Below are 12,054 nucleotides of genomic sequence, written 5' to 3'. Positions count from 1 at the left end.
GGTATAGCGTACCGGCACCTTTATTTTAAGAAATAAAGCGCTGTGTGTATAATATATTAAAAATCCAATTTATTCAAAAATATTCAGCAATGGACTAATTTGAAGTTTCAGATAATTCACACAATTTTCTGTTTGACCTATATCAATTATAAAAGTAAGCAATATATGCATGTCTTCCAACTTCCATTACGATAAATTTCATACCTAAAATTTCAACAAATATTTAAAACAAAACACATTCATTTACAAAATTTGCAAACATCAATGAACTTTCGCACAACGTCACATCTAAAATGCGTTACAACAAGTACCATCTACATCACACAAAGACTTTGTTTGTTCTATTTGAGTTTCAATACAGTTGATCGACAGCCTAGGTATTAGCCACATTATTTACAGTCAATTCCCTTTTTGTTTTTGCTTGTGTGTGTGTACAAAGAACTGTTGTTAAAAATAATAATAATCTTGAATTCCACAATATGTCTAATTTATTGATGTAATGTGGTTATTCCTCAATTCATTTTTCTGTTGTTGTAAATACTAATTTCGTTGGTAGATTTAACACTCCGCAATCTTCATGAATTTTGGGACTTAGGTGGCAAAACATAGCAAACTAAAGTTCCACACTTTTGTTGGTATTAGGTATAGAAATAGGAATTAGATTTCTAAGCTGTCGATATCTATGGTCATTTAGCCCGTCACGTATATGAGGGATGACGTCCCTCGACGAGCACACTATCCGATGAAACGGAAGGAAGGAAGCGGCCTGGGACCAGTATGTTAGGTATTATCCCGGCATTTGCCTGATGTGAATGAGGGAAACCCAGGAAAACCCTCACTTAAGATGGCTAGCCTGAAAAGGCTGTTACACTTTTTCGACCGAGTGTCGCCACCGGGAATCAAACTCGGGACGGTTCGCACCAAAGGCAAGAGCGTTAGCGACTATGACACGCGGGGCCACGTATCAAGCATAGAGTTTCGAAATAATCTTGAACTGACAATTCGACTCAAGGGCTTAATGTAGCCAGACTCTTGACGTGATGTAAATAATCCTCTGAAAACACTTGCTGAGATCCTATTTAAGTTTCTTGATAAGATTGTTATTCTTCTTAATAGTTAAGTTATGTAAACCGGAAACCATCTTCATAAACACTCAGATACCTCATAATAATTAAACCAGATGGGTAGAAATCGTTAAATACTGCTGTGTGTAGCATGCATGCAAAAATTGTGTAGCAGGATTTGGTGATTTTTATCTGTCTGGTCTCAAAATTATGAAGCAACTGGATACTTATAAAGATAGTTTCCGGTTTACACAACCACAGCGTTAAGAAGAATAGCACCATTATCAAGTAACCTAGATAGCGTAAAGGAATAAAATTACAGGTCTTTTTGGTAGTCTGAAAAATAAGCCTGACCTTATTACTACACTTCAGTGAGTGCTGGGAGTGGAACCCAAGTCACTGATACAGAAATAAGATATTTTATTCAAAACAACGATAACCAACTTGATGTAATTCAAGGTTTGTAAAAAAAGCTGAACTTAATTGACTAGGGATCACTTTTTGGTCAGCGTAGAAATCAAAGACTAAGTAGTACAAAACCACGAGATCCTCTAATATAAGTAAAACATAACTTTTGGTGAACAAGAAGGCTAATGTCTTGTCCTAAGCAGAAAACAGATAATTGCGGACTCCAAACACACTTTCTAATCAAGAATAAGGAACTTCGACCTTTTTTTAATTCCACTTCCTGCTATTGTCTTCAGCGCATGGTTAGAACTCCTTCTGGCATACAGCTTGTAGTAGTCGACGTGGTGCTCAGTCGAAACGTCCAGTTTTAGGTTGGTGACAAACAATAACTGAAAATGACCACGAAGTAGCAGGACGTTATCCTCGGTGACGTGACGTAGTCTGACTTAAATTGCATGAATCGAAGAGACAAATCAGAAGTATCGAAGATAATAACATGTAGGACCTTTTATCTTTGGGAAGGAAAAATATCACAAATCAGACGAAGCGTAAACAGAAAAGGTAATGATTGAGAGTAAGGAAATATAGCTTGAAAAATGATGGAATAGAAGTCACCGACGGCCTAGAGCTTCTTAAATATTTTCAAATACAGAAATTTGCATTGTTAGGATGCTTGAGGCTACATGAATGTTGTTTGCTTATTGCTTTTGGTATGACATTGTGAAGCTGTGCAACGTCCTCATGGAAGCCGATGTCCTCGGGAAGGATATCAACCGATGATTATCTCAGGAAGCAAATCTAGAGATCGATCCTTACCATGAGCACTCAAAGATAGCCAAATGGGAGCAGACATTTAGTATCGTAGCAAAATAATCTCAACAGGTGTGTTCAGATTATCTGCATCACTTAAAAATTGGGCCTTGTCACATTAACCCCAATTCGAGTTGAAATAACAGGTGAAGATTATTTCGAAACTCCATACCTGATACCAACAGAAAGTTTAAAAGTCTAGTTTCCTAGAAAAAAAAAATGTCATTGACAAACTGTACACAGTCAAAATAAATATTCAACCACTTACTTCCTAAAATTTAAAAAGACTGCAGTGTGCTAAATCTGCAAACGAAATTAGTGTTTACAATAGACAAAACTGAATTGAGGAACAACCAGATTAAATCAAATAATTAAAGACATATTGTGGAATTCCACAAAAATACTCGTATTAATTTTAACAATAGCGAACAATTAATTAAGAAAAAAAAAAATAGCCAATTGACTGCATTTGTAAGTACCGGAAAAATCATTAAGAGTAACCAAAAAGCGAAACTGAATTAAGTCTATAGAATACTCTGTACAAATTGTTCTTTAAAATACAAAAACTACAATCAGAGATGCAAAGACAAGGACCCGGTGACGCAGTAATAAAAATATTGCTGAAATCCTTCCCAGAAAAGAAACAAATATTCAATTAAAGTAATAAACATGGAGGCACACGGTAATTCACTTTTCTTAAGTTATTAATTTAAATGACTTGTTCTTCTAAACTGTTCCATGTTATGGTGAACTGTTACATAAGATTTGTTGTTTACTCATTGTAACATGCTAATATGATCACACAATATTATTACATACACTTCCCTGACATAAATTAATAGGTATCCTCAGTCACTCAATTTTGCGAATAGAGAACGAATGCGAACGACTGATGAGGTTAACAGGTGCTATGTGAGCATGGAATATTAGCAGCATCATAGCGCTCGGACGTAGCTGTAAGAAAATGACGGAATTTATCAAAGGTCGCGTAATTCGGCATTGGGAATGTGACAGAACTCAGTGCACCATCAGTGCTGTGTTAGGTATACCGTTAGCAATTGTTAACAGAATTATACTGCAATCTGCAATAATTATACTGCAGAATTATTGCGCCGGCCAATACCACATTAAAACATGTAGTAGTCCGAAGTGTAAGCATCCGTTCTTCCAAATCTGCCAATGCCATTGGAATCGGGATATTGGTGACATATCAGTAGGAACCATCCAGTGGTATTTTTTGAGTATGTACCGTCATGTTACCAGAAAAAAAGGCTTCTCCTCAGAAATCTACAATTGGGCTACTGGAATGGGTAACACTTTCGGAACCATGTCTCATTCTCGAACAGAAGTCAATTCTCAATTCTCGGTCTGCGGTTGATGTAGTGTGGGCACGATCAACAGATCATAATTCACAGCAATTCCACCATCCTAGGGTGAAATACGGCGGGATAAGTGTCATAGTGTGCAGTCCAATTTGGAAAAGAAGTCATAGTAACCTCACTTTATGCGATTGGGAGATCAATGTGGCAAAACACATCGGTGCATTACAAAATTGATTGGCACCCAGGCGACAAGGTAACAGGACACCATGTCACAGGACAGAGTTGACCATCCGCTACAAAAAGAGGCGAACTGGTGTTCAAACTGTGCTGTGGTCCAGACAATCCCCGGGCATAAATTCTAGAAAAAAATGTTTGGTTATTTATTTTGTACAACTAAAATTGCACAACTAGCCGCACAGATCCCCAAACAAACAATAGTTATTTCAGATACTTTGTAATAAAATGGTACCAACTGTTGCACCGTATCATCGATCACTTGTTGGATATAACCACAGGCTAATTTTTCCGGTGTCTATTTACTTATGTCAGGGTAGTACCTTGTATCACCATGAAATTAATTATAGAGATCATGTAAACAAATGTTTGTACTTATATTCTTATCCTCATATATTTTTGTTATCACTGTCAACACGAAACATCAGAAGCCTTGAAGTTTTATGATTTCAGTTTTATTGAAAGTTGCAATATATTTAGGAATTGTACTGTATTATTATAATTACATGAGTTAGTAGTGTTAAAAGCTGTATTTTAACCTTCCTAATCCACGTAGAGTCATGAACTAAGTAAACTCTACAACCTTTTCCCACAACATCTTTGAAATAGGTAATATTAGTGGATTTTCTGTAACTTACAGAAAGGGTGAATTCATAACATAAAGTTGTACACAAACCTGTTTAATCATTACAAAATCTTTAATAAAACAGAAATCAAAAGAGTGTATAATGGACTTACATGATACAGTAAATAGTACTCTCAACTAAAAATATTTTTAAACTAAAATATATGTCAAAAAATATCCAAGATATATATATATATATACTTGACAACAACTGGTAAAATATAATCAAAAAATATTCACAATCTATTCTAACAAATTTAAACAACACTTGAATAGATAAATGCAAAAGAAACTATCGTGCCATTAACGTATTTGTTGTTTCTGCACTGAATTGATTTATTTATGAACAGGATGATCTATGGGGTTCCTTTAATGCAAAACAAAAATGAAAACAGTAACATTTAAATACATCTCTCCTAAATGGTTCTACGCTCTTCAAAAAGCAACTTATTTTAATATATACGCAAACACTCATATAAAAATAGATCTTCATTATTCTGTTAACAAATGTATAAAAGTTTTTAAGTTTGATTGAAACTACATACCGTTTTCCCCAAAACAAACAATAAATACTTTGCTAAGAAGCTATTCTTAACATTTCTTCAATATCTACTATCTTCTCTCGAGGTTTACCAACCTTCTGTCCTCTGGATTGTTCTTCTCTATCTATCTTCTCCCAATCAACGAAACTAACAACCTGGATTCCTGTAACATTTTGAGGAATTGTTTTATCATCGAACAACAGACATTATTATTAATTATTATTATTATTATTATTATTATTATTATTATTATTATTATTATTATTATTATTATTATTATTATTATTATTACATCAAGTCTCTTTCATAGTATTCTTAGTTTCTGAAACATTCTTTGGTAGATATATTGCTCTGATCGAGAGTATATACGAGAGTAGGTTGATAAGTTCTCAGCCTACCCTGGTTCAAACAAAGCTAAATATAAAGTTATATACGTTTATGAGGCTTATAATTTGTGAAGCTATTGTGCAAAATTTGATTTGACTAAACCAATTTTAAATTTGTTCCTTTCAGGTCGAAATGAGAATCACAGCCCACGTCCCAGAAATTAGTAAATTTGAATACCGTGCATTCATCAAGTACCTCTCCCTAAAGAGACTCTCGCCGAAGGAGATCCACAACGACCTTGTCACGACATTGGAGGACACGGCACCATCGTATGCCCTGTGAAGAAATGAACTTCGGCAGCGAACTTCAAACGTGGACAGTTTGGTCTGAACAATGATCCAAGGTGTGGCAGACCAATTTCAGAGACCTCTCGCGAGATGATTGACGCCATTCACCAGATGATTCTCGACAATCGCCGAATCCCGCTCAAACAGATAGAGGACACATTGGGCATTAGTCATGAACGGGTGTGGAAAGTTATCCATGAAGACTTGGGTATGAGGAAGGTCGCGGCAAAATGGATTCCGAAACTTTTGATCAGAAGCGTGAACGGGTGGAGGCAAGTAAGGCAGTTCTGTCCCAATTTCAACCGGATAAGGCCAATTTTTTTGCAACGGCTTGTAACAGTGGACGAAACCTGGTTATATTTCTACGATCCCATGACGAAACAGCAATCGGCGGAATGGCGTCACAGCGGTTCTCCACGTCCGAAGAAGGCTAGGACACAGCGCTTCTCTGCTAAGGTCCTTGCTACGGTCTTCTGGGATTATAAAGGAATTCTGTTGCTGGATTATCTGAAATTGGGTGATACCAACAATGCAACTTATTATACATTTCTTCTGCACAAACTGAAAGCAGCGCTAAAGGAAAAGAAACGTGGAAAGCTGTCAAAAGGGGTAATCTTCCTCCAGGACAATACGCCCTCACACAAGGCACGTCTGACATTGCAAAAATTGGAGGACCGACGGTTTCAAATACAGGAACATCCACCTTATTCGCCTGATTTGGCTCCTTCACTTTTATCTCTTTCCTAAATTGAATTTTTTTTAAAGGAACGCATTTCAATGGCGCCGATGACGTCATTTCTCAGAGGGCTGGTTTGCAGAGCATTCATCCGACTTATATTTGTCTGGCCTGCAAGAACTGCAACAGTGATGTGAAAAGTGCATTGCACTACAGGGGGAATATGTTTAATAAAAACACCAAGCTTCGCTTCCTATCTACTTGTTTTCTTGGTGAGGCTGAGAACTTATCAACCCACCCTCGTGTGAAATTTAGTAAGTGCATCTACGCTAGAATTACAAAACAATGGCCTGATTTCAGAAATGACAGTTCATATATACTATGTTTACTCGCGTAATAGTCCCACTTTTTGTACCATTTTTTAATGTGAAAATCCAACTGTGATTGTTCCGCGAGGAAAGTTGCCATTTAGTTATCGCTACGATCAAAACAATTTCGAATTTTGATACATACAGCATTGTGTCAACATAAAAAATAAAACTTGCATACCGTAAAATATTAAAACTTGTAGGCCAGCCAGGAAATCATCTTTGCAACCACAACCAGATGTTTGAAACCCTCGAGGCAACACCATGGAATGCCAGAGCACACAAGGTGGTTGTAAACAAGTGCCAAACTGCAATGCATACTTAGAGAGGGGTGCGCAGAATGGAGGGTGGAAGTAGGTTGCCTGATTTCTTTTGACAGATGGGACACGAACTTAGGTGTCAGTAAACACGAAAAGTTCTTTTGCTCGGACTCTCACAAGATAAGCAATTTCGAAGGAAGTCTCGTTCATAAAGGAAAAAATCCCGTAGACTGCGACTTTTATGCGGGAATTTTTGGTGAATGTTTTTACTTCAAACTTAAGATGCGACTATTATGCGAGGGAGACTATTACGCGAGTAAACACGGTATATCCAATAGAAAACATTTCTGTACTGTTTCCGTTTTGTTTATCACTGTTATGGACATACAATTCCCAATAAACAAACCGAATGCTTATCGTGATTTTACAAGCAACTTATATCTACACAAAAAGTTATTTGCAAAATCAAGACTAGAATTCAGTTCAGTATTTGGAGCAATGTATTCATAATACTGATAAGGATAAAGAAAGAGAGAACAGACACAAGGAAAGAAGATAAGAAAAGAAGAGACTAAATAATTAAGTGCATCTATGCTACTAGGACCCCATGCACTAGAGGTGAGTGTTTTACTACTGACCCCACGGCCCCCTTACCTTTATATTATAGATTATTTTGTAAATGTTGTTTGCAATTTGCACTTTAAAATACTTTTCAATCCGCTTTCTTGATACTGAATTAATCTTGTCCATGAATTACATATGGCAGGGCTATATTGAAATTCTGACTATGCCGAAATATTACTCCACATAATGGATATAATATGATTTTGTACTTCCAAATAATATTTTCAAATAAATCCACACAAAAATGTTCTGAAGATAGCTATTTTCATACATTTTCTCCCGTCAACTATGAGTGAATAACTTGGGAAGAAATCTGGTATAATTGGTTTCTTTGAGAAAAAATGGATTGCAAACACGTTTTATCCCTCAGTTTCTTGGATTCAACACAAAAACGCTCACGAGTGTGAATTATAAGCTAAGAAGACAGTGAAAGCACGAGGAAATGATAAAACATATCTATGGTACTGGCAAAGTATAAAATCTATATAAAACGACACTGGAGAATCCCAGAAACTTGGATATGTTTGCCCTTTTAATCTTCTATGTTCCTATCGAACCCAGTGGATAGTTTGTTTTCACCCAAAGCAATACAAATTCTTCGGAAGATTAAATTAAGAAGATTACCTGATTGAAATGCTTTCACGGACGGGAGATTCACCTGGGCTTCTCCGAAATTCATCTCTAAATAAACGAATTATGTTCCTGCACAGTGGAGATAATACTTAGTATCGTGGTACCGTAACTTCATTTTTTAGCTTAACGTCCCACTATTATGCAACGATGTTAATGGAGATGATAATGAACGACATGCTGGCAGAAAGAAGTGGGAAGAAATGGGAGAATCATGAAAAAAATCCCACAACGAAGTGCACTTGGCACGAGATAGGATCGAACCAGGACCCCATGCACCATGGGTAAGTGGTTTACTACTGACTCCTATGGTTCCCTTACCTTTATATTATATATTATTTTATAAATGTCGTTTAAAGCATGAATAAGATTTGCTTCAGCAGATGAATTAGTGAAATAAAGATGAGAATACCAATTAGTACAATTACATAGATTGGAAAGAAATAGCAATTTACATAGAAACAATATTAGATCATAACTAGAGGTCTGCACAGATATAAAATATCGCATCAACATCTGCAGGTAATGATAGTCAAGATACACATAACTAATTCTCTCTTCTATAACAATTATGATTTTAAAAATATTTTCTAACAAAATAACCGTCAATATCTCCTTTGAAGTTTTGGGGATCCTACACGAAATCAATCAAATTCAAACTAAACATCAAACACGATTCCTTCCGACGTTCTAACTGCTCTAAATAAAATGCAATAAAATTCAACTAGTTATAAATTACGAAATTATTGGAAAGAAAACATACCACCTTACGGTCCTCTTAAATGGAGATTTCTCGCAGAAAATTGATACGTTGGTAAGATCGTGACTATCAAATAATTTCTGAGCACACTATATATATATATATTTTTTAATCTGATTTTGCGTAAGGCATGAGCGTCTTTGTTCAGAACGCCTAAGTAAAATGGAGATAAAAGATCCCTGAGATAAAGAATAAATCATCTCAATCAAACTCACTTAAAATCTCGTTACTAAGATAATGAACACAAGAAAAAGCTAATAAAATACAATTTCGACCTGGTGGTTGTTTGTACCAAAAGGGTAATTGCATTTTAATACAAGATGTCAATAATTAATAGTGCTTCGAAGAATGATCACAAAAATGCCTACCCCGTAAAAATCTATTTTAATGCAAGTATATCCGACGGTAATACATGAGGCTACTACAAATGATCTTGATTTCGTTCGTATCTTGTGTTAAAGGTGTAAGGCGCAGAGCATTGAAATATATAGCATGAAAAAAAAAAAAAAAAAAAAAAAAAACTCACCAAGCTTTAGCTACAACTGCTAAAAGTGCTCAACATATTCTCCTTTAGTTACACGTCATACCGTAGTCCCAACTCCACCCACCCACCCACACCTCAGAACATATCATGGGCAACCCTACCCACAGCCGCTCTGATCCGATTCTTCAGATCATCATGATTAGCTGACAAGGATGGTTTCCGCTGCACTTTTTTCACTGTCAGATATGGTATATCACGGTCTTTGCCTACCTTTACAGTGGACTTGCTGAGGCTTCGGACATGAGCTTCTCTTATGTGCGCCTAGTTATCTAACTGGAGTGCTAAGGTCTGTCACGATATCTGTAACGGAACTTGGTAAGTTTTTCTTTTCATGCTGCATATTTCAATACTCTACGTCTTACACTTTCAGTACCAGGTGCAAACAAAATCAGCAGATCATTTATAGCAATGTGTATATATATATATATATATATATATATATATATAGTAACTAGTGAAAATGTTTGTCCATATTTATTATGTAATATGATGTGTAATTTGTGATGTTTTCACCCCACTAATGACTTGCCCGACCAAATGGCGCACGTTTACGTGGGTAATGCATGACTAACATAGACTGTCAAAGCCATTATCTTTGGCTTTCTTCACTTACAGTCAACTACTTTTTAATTCAAATATCTCATTCTCCGGATAAATATCAGAGCGGGGCCATCTATGTTTTCACTGGGACCACGATAATAAACATTTCGCCATGTGGGAAGCACAGAGAAGAAACAATATACTTACTACTTTAAACACTTATGGTATTTATTCAATTAAGTAAAAATAATAAAATTATTAATGAAGCATACAAAGCATAAGGCATAAATTTTCTTGCTAAAGATAAAGAATTCTGCTAAATTAAAGTTTTTTTCTGTAAAAAAAATTCATTTCTCCTGGCATGAATATTTAAAATATTTGATAAATACAAACACAAGCAACATAAAATTTTCATTTCTTTCCTGATAAAAAAGTAAAATCTTGGTAAAAAACAATTAGAAGAAAATCCCGCTTGGCAACACTGAGTCTACACAATAGTAGAAACTTAGTTGTGGCGGCTTTTAGCGATATTTTTCAGAACTACTACTATTACATCAATAAAGAGTATATTCTACTTTACTAATTGTGTTAACGATATCTATTCTAAGCCAAGAAGCATTTTTCGAACCACCAGATAAGAAAAAGTTTGCTTACAATCGGGTAACTGTGGAATCCAACATTTTCGAGTGGTACAGAAGGCTGTTTCATCTTTATGGTAGCAATTTGCAGTCGCCACAAGAGGCGCTAGTTTCGCGTCAACAATGTGACGCACGCTGTACGGAGTAGCCAGACACTTGTGTACAAAGCGTGCAGAGGAGAGACGTGTGTGAGCAGAATGCCGCCGAAAATCGACCCTTTTTGGAAAGGCTACATCGTAGCACTTTCTGATATAGGCTACAGTTATAGCCGAATAAGAACACAGTGCAAGAAGGTTTCACAGTGTCTGATAAGGGAATTAATGCAGCCATCCATCGCAATGCAAACCAATGCCATGCGTCTTCAAAAGGGGCAAAAGAAGCAACCGGCTCCACAACGCAGTCAAAACGTCATTACCACGGTCCGCCGGTTTGTGACCCAGGAGAATCCACCCACCCAACGTGACATAGCGATGCGTGTTGGACGGTCAACTGCAACTGTGCACCGAATCATACGCGACAATTTGGGACTCAGAAGTGCACACAAGCGGCGGATCCATGTTCTGAAGCCAACGCACATCGCAGAACGGCGGGTGGCATGCAAAAGGCTGTATGAAGGTTACCTGGCAGGTGACAAATGGCGTTATGTGATCACCTTACATGAAGCATGGGTCTATTTGACAGGATCCCAGCAGATGCGTGCAATTTACTACCGTCGCAGTGATGGAACCGATCATGCAAAGTGGGTTCGCTCCTGCAAGGAGAGTTTTCCAAAGGAATTTATGGTAGTGACGGGTTTCTGTGCAAAAGGAAAGCTTCCGATACACCGGGTGTCATCAAATGTCAAGGTGAATGCAGCGTATTATATCGAGCATGTACTGGAACCCATCTATCGCCAACATGCCCCGGCTTTGTATGGCAATGACACTAACAGAGTGTTCATCCACCAGGACAAGGCCAGCAGCCATACTGCCAAACGAACGGTGGCCTACATGACACGTATGGAACAGGAGACAGGTGTAAAGGCTATCCCATTTCGAGACATCCCCGTAAGTCACCAGATGCATCCCCTGTGGACTTCTGTGCTTTCGGCCTCCTCAAACGGAACATCAATAAGCGTCGTCCAACCACATTTGGTGGCCTTTGGAAAGTGTGCAAGGAGGAGTGGGCGAAATTGGATCAGGCAGTGCTCAATAGAGGTCTCCTTCAGTGGAAACTACGATGTCGTGCAATCATTCACCAACTGGGCTCTCTCATCGAACATGATCGCTGGAGGAAACGGGGTTTTACGCCCTAGGGCACGGGTCTGTACTTCACTACCATAAGGCTGAAACAGCC

At 37.2% G+C, this 12,054-nt stretch overlaps 1 protein-coding gene across 3 annotated transcripts in view; it reads right to left on the bottom strand.

The window, feature by feature from the left end:
• Positions 1 to 228: 228 nt before the first annotated feature.
• The window catches only part of dare (NADPH:adrenodoxin oxidoreductase, mitochondrial), a 126,297-nt gene continuing 114,471 nt past the window's right edge, over positions 229 to 12,054 (bottom strand). For all 3 annotated transcript variants that reach the window (XM_081731416.1, XM_081731417.1, XM_081731415.1), the window contains one exon: positions 229 to 5,168. In XM_081731416.1, the coding sequence (XP_081587542.1) occupies positions 5,041 to 5,168 (128 nt within the window). In that variant the 3' untranslated portion in view covers positions 229 to 5,040. The remainder of the gene's footprint in view (positions 5,169 to 12,054) is intronic.

The sequence above is a fragment of the Thermobia domestica genome, chromosome 11 (genome assembly GCF_964235325.1).
Source record: "Thermobia domestica chromosome 11, izTheDome1.hap1.1, whole genome shotgun sequence".
Lineage (NCBI taxonomy): Eukaryota > Metazoa > Arthropoda > Insecta > Zygentoma > Lepismatidae > Thermobia > Thermobia domestica.
Note: the sequence above shows the minus strand (reverse complement) of the source record. Positions and strands in the feature narration are given on the sequence as shown.